At 43.9% G+C, this 11,341-nt stretch overlaps 1 protein-coding gene across 1 annotated transcript in view; it reads right to left on the reverse strand.

The window, feature by feature from the left end:
* LOC309552864 (uncharacterized protein) overlaps positions 1-11,341 on the reverse strand; it is a gene marked incomplete at both ends in the record, with an annotated part of 124,000 nt that overhangs the window by 81,316 nt on the left and 31,343 nt on the right. Inside the window, one exon of the mRNA XM_082253775.1 lies at positions 3,988-4,353. Within this exon, the coding sequence (XP_082109901.1) occupies positions 3,988-4,353 (366 nt within the window). The remainder of the gene's footprint in view (positions 1-3,987; positions 4,354-11,341) is intronic.

Below are 11,341 nucleotides of genomic sequence, written 5' to 3' on the forward strand. Positions count from 1 at the left end.
ACACAGATGAGGGAAGTGGGGGAGCCGGGGTCAGAGCTGATGCAGCTGCATGGAGATATGGAGAGTTTAGCTGTTGTGGGGGAAGGGCTAAGAGGTAGCTGCAGAGATAATCGGTGAGAGAAGGGTGCAGAGATGAGCTATGGATGCAGGGACAGAAGTGTCCTCTGTGATAGCAAACCTCTGAACCCTGTACTCTATGCCTAATGCCCTCCTGTGTATTATATAGTCCGGTGCCCAGCGCTCTGTGTATTATGCAGTACTGTGCCCAGCGCTCTGTATATTATGCAGTCCTGTGCCCAGTGCTCTGTGTATTATGCAGTCCTGTGCCCAGCGCTCTGTGTATTATGCAGTCCTGTGCCCAGTGCTCTGGGTATTATGTAGTCCTGTGCCCAGTGCTCTGTGTATTATGTAGTCCTGTACCCAGCACTCTTTGTATTATGCAGTTCTGTGCCCAGTGCTCTGGGTATTATGTAGTCCTGTACCCAGTGTTCAGTGTATTATGTAGTCCTGTGCCCAGCACTCTTTTTATAATGCAGTCCTGTGCCCAGTTCTCTGTGAATTATGTAGTCCTGTACCAAGCGCTCTGTGTGGTATGCAGTCCTGTACCCTGCACTCTGTGTATTAGGTGGTCCTGTGTCCAGTGCTCTGTGTATTATACAGTCCTGTACCCAGCGCTCTGTGTATTAGGTTGCCCTGTGCCCAGTGCTCTGTGTATTAGGTGGTCCTGTGCCAAGCGCTCTGTGTATTAGGTGGTCCTGTGCCCAGTGCTCTGTGTATTATGCAGTCCTGTGCCCAGCGCTCTGTGTATTAGGTGGTCCTGTGCCCAGCACTCTGTGTCGTATGCAGTCCTATACCCAGTGCTCTGTGTATTATGTAGTCCTGTGCCCAGTGCTCTGTGTATTATGCAGTCCTGTACCCAGCGTTCTGTGTATTAGGTGGTCCTGTGCCCAGCACTCTGTGTTGTATGCAGTCCTGTACCCAGCACTCTGTGTATTAGGTGGTCCTGTGCCCAGCACTCTGTGTATTATGAAGTCCTGTGCCCAGCGCTCTGTGTATTATGCAGTCCTGTGCCCAGCACTCTGTGTATTATGCAGTCATGTACCCAGCGCTCTGTGTATTAGGTAGTCCTGTGCCCAGCTGAATAACATTTTGTACTCCAGAACTCCTTACTCACCACTTACCCATCACACACTGATGTCACTTTGCTAAAAAAAACAGCATATTGGCTGGTTTCTTCTTGAGTGGAGCAGCCAAGGAGTAAGCTACAGGCCTCACAGAATATGACCATCTGAACCACATCATTTTGGGTTCACTGTCCACCTCCATCCAACCCCACTCGCTAAAATTATTTTTCAAAGGGATTCTATAATTTCTTAAACTTATTATTGTGTTAGCGGGCGTTCTTTTATTTTGTGTTTGTTTTTTATATTTGTCTGGAATTCTTGTTTAACCACTTGTTGACCGCTAGCAGTACATATACTGCGACAGGTCGGCTCTGTCCCGCAAAACAATGTAACTGTACGTCGCTTTGCAGGACCGCAAGTGGGGGGGCGAGCGCAAGCCGATTAGCCACAGGGGAAGCTGATCTGCAGGTCCGGCGGTCGCGATTGCTGCCGGGCACCCACGATCACTCCCCGTGGAGACAGAACGGCGATCTGCTGCTGTAAACACGGCAGACCGCTGGTCTGTCAGCAATGAACACAGGAATCCTGTGTTCCTCCTATTTAGGAACACAGTTCCCTGTTTTCATTCCAGAAGTACATCCCCCACACAGTTAGAAAGCACCCCCTAGAGACACATCTAACCCTTTGATTGCCCCTGGTGTTAACCCCTTCCCTGCCAGTGTCATTAGTACAGTAGTAATATTTAGTAACAGTGAATATTTTTAGCACTAATTACTGTAGTAATGTCACTTGTCCCTCCAAAAGTGTAAAAAATGTCATTAAGGGGTCCGATCTGTCCGCCGCAATGTCGCAGTCCTGATAAAAATCATTTATCGCCACCATTACTAGTAAAAATAAATAAATAAAAATGACATAAATCTTTCCCCTAGTTTGTAGATGCGAAAACTTTTGCGCAAACCAATTAATATACACTTATTGGAATTTTTGTTTACCAAAAATATGTAGCAGAATACAAATTGGCCTAAAATTATAAAAAAAAAAAATGTACAGATTGTATAACTGTGTAAATTTGCTGTCCCCTCAAAATAACTCAACACAGCCATTAATGTCAAAACCACTGGCAACAAAAGTGAGTACACCCTTAAGTGAAAATGTCCAAATTGGGCCCAATTAGCCATTTCCCTCCCTGGTGTCATGTAACTTGTTAATGTTACAAGGTCTAAGGTGTGAATGGGGAACAGGTGTGGTAAATTTGGTGTTCTCTCTCACTCTCTCATACTGGTCACTGGAAGTTCAACATGGCACCTCTTAGCAAAGAATTCTCTGAGAATCTGAAAAAAATGATTTTTGCTATACTCAAAGATGGCCTAGGCTATAAGAAGATTGCCAAGACCCTGAAACTGAGCTGCAGCATGGTGGCCAAGTCCATACAACGGTTTAACAGGACAGGTTCCACTCAGAACTGGCCTCGCCATGATCAACCAAAGAAGTTGAGTGCACATGCTCAGCATCATATCCAGAGGTTGCCTTTGGGAAAGAGACTGGGCCGCAGGGCAGTATTCCAACATGATAACAACCCCAGACAAGTGTGCTTTGCCTACAGTCAAGCATGGTGGTGGGAGTGTCATGGTCTGGGGCTGCACCAGTGCTGCCATCACTGGGGAGCTACAGTTCATTGAGGGAACCATGAATGCCAACAAGTACTGTGACAATACTGAAGCAGAGCATGATCCCCTACCTTCAGGGACTGGGCCTCAGGGCAGTATTCCAACATGATAATGACCCCAAACACACCCCCAAGACGACCACTGCTTTGCTAAAGAAGCTGAGGGTAAAAGGGATGAACTGGCCAAGCATGTCTCCAGACCTAAACCCTATTGAGCATCTGTGGGGCATCCTCAAATGGAAGGTGGAGGAGCACAATGTCTATAACATCCACCAGCTCTGTGATGTCGTCATGGAGGAGTGGAAGAGGACTCCAGTGGAAACCTGTGAAAACTTGATAAAAGAAAAGGAATTGGCAGCACTCCAGGTTGAGTCAAAATCCAGATTTATTGACTGGACATCCAAATATGACAATCGTGACAAGGTAGACGCGTTTCACACACTGACTGTGTGCTTAATCATGAGTAATGATTAAGCACACAGTCAGTGTGTGAAACGCGTCTACCTTGTCACAGTTGTCATATTTGGATGTCCAGTCAATAAATCTGGATTTTGACTCAACCTGGAGTGCTGCCAATTCCTTTTCTTTTATTAAGTTTTCACGGAGGCGAGCCGGGGCATGCACCTGTGTGAGTCATCAGGCAATAACACCACCTTGAGCAGTGACTCCTTGTCTGTTCAATAGGAAACCTGTGAAGCTCTGGTGAACTCCATGCCCATGAGGGTTAAGGCAGTGCTCAAAAATAATGGCGGCCACACAAAATAGTGACACTTTGGGCCCAGTTTGGACATTTCCACTTAGGGGTGTACTCACTTTTGTTGCCAACGGTTTCACATTAATGGCTGTCTGTTGAGTTATTTTGAGTGGGCAGCAAATTGACACTGTTATACAAGCTGTACACTCACTACTTTACATTTTAGCAAAGTGTAATTTCTTCAGTGTTGTCCCATGAAAAGATAAAATAAAATATTTACAAAAATGTGAGGGGTGTATATGTACATATTTTCTTTTAATTGGGTATTCATTTTATTTTATTTTTTCAGCTGGAGTTCTGCTTTTAGCCAGACAACATAATTCATGATGGAGAAGAAAGCAGTAATTATAACCCATGTGTGCCCATGGCTGCATGGACTCTAAATACAGCTTGTGTCTTGTTTTGAAAAATAACCTTTGACATCTATAACAGTCAGTATGTACCTTTAACTATTAAACGTGTTCCAGGACCTTCTTCCAAGATTTCAGTTATATAATCTGGAGTTTCTTGTGACACTGCACATCGTTTGATGATCACTCTGCAGTAGAAGGTGGTGTTATTTGGCCCATGGAAGTCTTCCAGGTGAAGGTTGGACCCATCCACCAATCTGGTTTTTCCATTGTAATCCGGGTGTATGTAGTCCAGGTTTGGATGGTAGACGTAGTTCTCTCTAGCATCCCCGATAATCCAGTAGACCTCCATCCATAGAATAGAGTTATCCCGTTGAAGAGTGAAGCTGCAGTTGATTGTAGCGGATTGATGGAATTCCACTTCCTCTGACTGAATTATGTTTAAGGTGTTTGTTTTACCTTGAAGTTGAACACAAGAAAAGGATTAAAATGAAGTCCAAGCAACACTCTTAGTGCAAATTCAAGCAAGAAATGTCTCTCATGAAGGGAATATCCATGATCACAATCCTTCTTCTGTACTTCCACATGTGTTACCTTCACCTTTATTCACACACTCCACTCCCCTTCCATTATGGGGATCCACTTAATTTGCACTTTACTTACACAGTGCCTGTCTTTTATGAGGGTTCACTTACAATCTAATTCGGACAAGAAACCCAGCCTGTTTGTGAATTCTTAATATCATTTTTATGTATACATAAGTCTCTTTGATACTACTAATGTCCCTGCATCATGTAGGGATATCCCTCATCATAGGTCACATCGAAGTATAATTTGACACTGTTTCTTTCATATCTCTTTGATATTAACCACTTTACCACCGGAGGATTTTGCTGTCTTACGTCCAGGCCACTTTTTGCGATTCGGCGCTGTGCGACTTTAACTGACAATTGCGCGGTCGTACGATGCCGTACCCAAACTAAATTTACGTCCTTTTTTTCCCACAAATAGAGCTTTCTTTTGGTGGTATTTGATCACCTGTGCGATTTTTACTTTTTGCGCTATAAACAAAAAAATAGCGTTTATTTTGAAAAAATAACAATATTTTTAACATTTTTTTTATATGAAATTCCCCCCAAAAAAATGTAAAAATCAAATTTTTTTTAAATTTTTGGCCAATTTGTTTTCTGCTACCTATGTTTGGTAAAAAAAAATCACAACAAGCGTATTTTGATTGGTTTACGCAAAAGTTATTGCGTTTACTAACTAAGGGAAAGATTTTTGTCATTTTTGGTGTTTTTTTTTAACGCGTAATGGCGGCGATCTGCGATTTTTTTTGCGGGACTGCGGCATTGCGGCGGACAGATCGGACCCTTGACTGACATTTTCAACACTTTTGGGGGTACCAGTGACATTACTACAGTAATCAGTGCTATATATATGCACTGTTACTGTAAAAATGACACTGGCAGGGAAGGGGTTAATTTTATTGGAGAGGGAGGGGTTAATGTATGCCTGGTGCTTACTGACGTGTGGGGGGGGGAGGTGACTGAGTGAGTCAGGGACAGATTGCAGGTTCAGCTATGCTGAACACTCCGATCTGTCACTCACTGTCACTTAGGAGATCCGCCCGCTCTGTTTACACAGGCGGGTGGATCTCCAAACTAGATTCCCCGAGGATCGGGGAAGAGCAGCAGCGATCGCCGCCGCTCCTCCCCTGGCCCGACTCCCGCTGTGACTGAAAACAGCGGGAGCACGCCTCCGGTGGCACGCGAGCGCCGCCTACAGGGGGAGGAGTCCAGCGACGGAGTATTACGTTGCTGGACGATAACGAACCACTTTGCCGCAGTACGCTCAATGTGAGCGGTCGGCAAGTGGTCAATCTCTTTTTATGTGACTTCTTAACAGTATGTTAATTGTTTACATAGTTTTGCACTGTTTTGTACTATGACAAGAAAACCAATAAATAGATTAAAAATTAAAAAAATAAAAATATTTATGTATCATTATCAAATCGATGTTTGGATTTTTTTAGGGGTATATTTATAGCAGTTGGTATTTTTGAAATTCAGGGGTACTAGCACAGATCTTAGCATTATTAATAACCCCTTCGCTCCTAAGGGTAAAACAAATCGAAATGCTTAAATACAATTTTGGAATTTTGACATGTGTTAGAAAAACCGTACTTATCATCACAACTACTTTGTGCATCCAGGTGGATTATACATATTTGTTTTTTTTTTATCAGGACAAATTGGGCTTTCATTTGGTGGTAAATGGTAATGGATATCCTCTGTTTTTTTTTTTTTTTTTAATTATCGCAGGAAAACTGGCCCAAAATAGTAAAAAAATATATATTTTTTATTTAGCTGCGTATTTCTTGCTACTACTATAACCTATAGTGCACATTTTGCTTTTTTTTATCCTACCTAAAACACAGCGACACTAAGGGGTTTATTTACTAAAGCTATAGAGGGTAAAATTAGTCACAATTCTGCAGAGAAACCAATCATCTTCCAGGTTTTATTGCTAAAGATTAATTAAACAAGCTGAGGTTAGAAGTTGGTTTCTCTGCAGAATTGTGACAAAATTTGCCCTCTCTAGCTTTAGTAAATAAACCCCTTACTGACACTGATACTAATTCAAAAAATAAAAAATAAAATACTGACACTGACCTTTGACCTTGGCCTTGACCTTGACCCACACACTTATCCTGGCACTGACCTAGATCAAACCATAATCTCGGGTTTTTTTTTTTTTTTTTCATTTTATTTATAATTATTATTATTATTTGTATTATTATGGAGGAGTGGAAGAGGACTCCAGTGGCAACCTGTGAAGCTTACATAGTTTGTGAGGTTGAAAAAAGACATCAGTCCATCCAGTTCAACCTATGATGTGTGTATGTTTGCTGTTAACAGTACATTGTACTTTATGTTGTGGTCTTTAAGGTGCCCATCTAATCATTTTTTGAAACAATTGATGCTCCCTGCTGATAAGACTGCTTGTGGAAGAAAATTTCACATCCTTACTGCTCTGACAGTAAAGAACCCCTTACGTATTTTAAGGTTAAACCGTTTTTCCTCTAGTGGCTACGTGTCTTATTGTATTCCCTTTCTCTTAAAAGTTTGCTCCTTATGCTAGGGTCATCACCAGTACAGTATTTGTACATTGATATCATATCCCCCCTCAAGCCTCTCTTCTCCAGAGAGAATAAGTTCAATGCTTGTAGTCTTTCCTCATAGCTGATGTCCTCCATTCCCCTAATTTTTTTTGTTGCCCTTCTCTGGACTTTCTCCAGTTCCAGCCCATCCTTCCTGAGGACCGGTGCCCAGAACTGGACAGCATACTCCAGATGTGGCCGGACCAGAGTCTTGTAGAGTGGGAGAATAATCTCTAATTTCTGGAGCGAATCCCCTTTTTTATACATCCCAGTATTCTGTTGGCTTTGCTTGCAGCGGCTTGGCACTGCCAAGCCTGTCGTCCACTAGTACCCTCAGGTCCTTTTCCATCTTAGATTCACCCAGAGGTTTCCCCCCCTAGTGAGTAGCTTGCTTTTGTGTTTCTGACGCCCAAGTGCATTACTTTACATTTTTCAACATTAACCACTTTAGGACCGGAGGATTTTCCTGCTTTACGTCCAGGTCACTTTTTGTGATTCGGCACTGTGCGAATTTAACTGACAATTGCGCGGTCATACAACGCCGTACCCAAACGAAATTTACATCCTTTTTTTCCCACAAACAGAGCTGATATTGTGTAGCAAAGAGCGCAGTTTAGGGAAGTTGGCTCTTTTGAAATTCATTGTCCTTATCCCTTGTTTTTTCTATTACTATGATTTATGCTGAAACTAATTGACCTATGGTCACTGTTTCCTAAGTTTCCCTGAATTTCTATATCCGTGAGCAGGTCTGTATTGTTGGTAATCAGTAGGTCTAGTACCGCATTGTTTCTTGTCCGTGCATTCACCATCTGACCCATGAAATTGTCCTGCAAAACATTTAGGAACTGCCAAGCCTTGGATGAATGCGCGGTTCCTTCTGCCCAGTCTATATCAGGATAATTAAAGTTCCCCATTATAATGACATTTCCCATCTTTGCTGCCATTCCAAGCTGTGATAGGAGGTCCGCCTCCCCCTCCTCCCTCTGGTTGGGGGGGCCTATAGCATACGCCCAATATTACTTTCCCCATAGTGCCTTCCATTTGAAGTTCTACCCATAGGGATTCTACCTCATCCATAGCTCCATTATTAATATCATCCCTCATATTTACCTGTACACTGTTATTAATACAGACATACCCCTCCCCCTTTTTTACCTTCTCTATCTCTGCGATAAAGGGAATACCCAGCGAATCATGAGAGCTGTCAAACCAAGTCTCTGAAATCCCCACAACATCTAAGTCCTCCTAATACATCCCCAGCTCTCCCATCTTGTTGGCCAGGCTTCTAGCATTGGTATACAAACCTCATAATTTTGACCGGATGCATACTATATTCTCGTTTAATGTTGTTTTTAGGCTGCTCTTGCGATTTTTCCCCATACCCACCTTGGGTTTAGGAACTCTGAACACCCTACCACTAATGTCCCCATTTGTGCCCGCTGAACCTTGCTCCCCGCTGGCTAATTCTACATCTGTACCCCCCCCACCCCAACACCTAGTTTAAAAGCCCCTCTAACTTGTTGGCCATCTTCTCATGCAGTACGGTTGCACCCTCCCCATTTAGGTGCAATCCGTCCCTACTAAAGAGCCGTTAGCTGACTGAGAAGTCGGCCCAGTTCTCGAGGAACCTGAAACCCTCCTTACTACACCAGTTCCTCAGCCACTCGTTTACTTCCCTAATCTCCCGCTGCCTCTCTGGCGTGGCTCGAGGTACAGGTAGTATTTCGGAAAAAACTACCTTGGAGGTCCTAGTCCTCAACTTAGCTTCTAAGTCCCTGAAATGGTTTTTTAAGGACTTTCCATCTCCCTCTGACTTTGTCATTGGTACCCACGTGTTCTATGACAGCTGGGTCTTCCCCAGCCCCACCCAATAATCTGTCCACCAGATCTGTGATGTGCTGAACCCGAGCGCCCAGTACACAATAGACAGTTCGGCAACTATGGTCTTTTTGTCAGATTGCCCTCTCTGTCCTTCTAATAATTGAGTCCCCTACAACCAGAGCCTGTCTTTCCTTTCCGTTGCTCCCGCCCTCACTGGAGGAGTTCTTCCCCTGGCAGCTAGGGGCATCACTCTGCTCCAGCAATGCTGGTCCCTGATTTCCTGGTTTCCCCAACATCACGCAACAGGGCGTATTTATTGGGGTGCTGCAGCCCAGGACCGGCCTCCTTGCCTCGTTCCCTTCTACCCTTCCTGTCACCCAACTACTCTGCTCTGATGCTTGCACCCTTGTATCGCCGCTCTCCTCTGTGCAGGCCCCTGCCTGCACCTGACGGGTACATTCCCAGCTCTACTTCAGTATGGAGATTCTTCTCAGTGTTTTCAGCTGCTTCCCTAGATTCAAGACCTTACATTTTGTACAGCTTTAATCGCCCTTGATCGCATGATCGAGGAATGTATACATGCCACAAGATGTGCGCCGAGTCGCATCTCCACACCCACCAGGCATTGTACCCACTATCTCCGCTAATGGAGATTCAGAAATTTGATTCTGTCCTGTGTGGCTGTTTTCTAGCATCCTAACTCTACTTTCTTACCCTCTGGTACTCCGTGGCACTCAGGCACTCAGTACTCACTGACACTCAGGAAATCAGTACTCACTGACACTCAGGCACTCACTGAAACTCAGGCACTCACTGACACTCATGTACTCACTGACACTCAGTTACTCAGTACTCACTGACCCTCAGGCACTCACTGACACTTTTTAAAATACTTTATTTCTCTTTTATTTATCTTGGAAGGAAATAAAGTATTTTAAAAACGTTATAACACCATCTGGAGCTCTCTTTTTATTCTATAACTGTTGGATACATGGATGGAGAGGAATAAGGGCTGCCACCACTGAAAGCTGAGGCACTACACCCCAAAGCGGGACCCATCCTGGCCCTGGTGGCCAAACAAGTGCTGTCCGGTCTTAATGCCATAAGGTATATAAAACCAATTCATTTTGGTGAGTGAGTTTTTTTACTATCCCCCACCGTGGAAAACGATTATCACCACAAGTCCATTCTGGAAGCTGAGCACAGAGCACCTGCACCTTACTATTTTCATTGCAAGGAATTATTTGAACGGTTTTACACCATAAGTCACCATATGAACTTTGTTTTGAATTTTTTATGAACTTTTTTATGAACTCTTCTGAGCACAAATGGGACATTAGTTTCTAATGTACCCATCCCATTTGATATTGCACTGGAATATATTCATTTTGTAACCATTTCAATTGTATTTATTTGCAATCTTGATGCACTGTTTGCACTTTAATGTTAATTTATTAAGAATATTATTGATTATTATTTAATGCAAGCGCTATAGGTAGCCCTCCCAATTGTGGCTATACACAAAACACTTCTCACTTTATACTATAGCAGCTGCACACTTACACATATATAATTGGGTTAGATATCCAGATTACAACTGTGGTCCATTTGGTGCGAGGGATATACTATTAGTATATTCAATCCCACATTCTATATTCTAAGGTAAAAAACCCTCTGGGTGCAGCCCCCCCTTATACTCACCTGAGCCCCATCGTGATCCAGCAATGTACATGAGAGCAGCGGCTCCCGGGGGTCTCTTGCTCTCTTCATTGGCTCACACAGTAGTGGGTACCACTGGCTCCTGCTGCTGTCAATCACAGCTAGTGAGCCGATGAGGAAAGAGCGGGGGGCAGGGCCGAGCCATGCTCTGTGTCACGCTTACCCCTTACACAGGTGGTCAGACACTATAGCTTGCTTCTGTGTTCTTCACCTGTAGCAGCCCCGTTTCCCATAAGGCAAGCAGGCCAATTGGTACTCGGTTGCCCCCAGGACTTATACACAATGCTATAGTGCCTGGCCACCACGCCAGGGAAGGCGTGAACTGAACACAGCAAACAGGTGATTGCGGTTGGCAGACAGGCAGAGTGGTTTAATGACAGTCTAGGTACAAGGCAGGCAAGGTTCAGTATAGTCGGGGTCAATCTGTAGTCAAAAAGGCAGGCAGAGTTCAGAGAATAGTCGATAACAGGGAGCTTGGAACATGGTAACAAATGAAATATCACAAGCATGAGACTGCAGGCTTGGCTGACTTAAATCAGGTTTGGTCTCCACCCAGTGACTGACCACATCATTCACCTTGCAGGTGGACAGACAGACAAGGAGAATGCCACAGTCAAAACAAGGATGCTGGAATGACACGCTTCTGAAACTCTGTGTGTGAATAGACAATGTTCTCCAAATGCTGGATTATTTTTCCACTTGCATCGCCTGCTCCCTGTTGCTGCCCAGGATTTCATGTGCATT

The sequence above is a fragment of the Pelophylax lessonae genome (genome assembly GCF_965119305.1).
Source record: "Pelophylax lessonae genome assembly, chromosome: 4".
Lineage (NCBI taxonomy): Eukaryota > Metazoa > Chordata > Amphibia > Anura > Ranidae > Pelophylax > Pelophylax lessonae.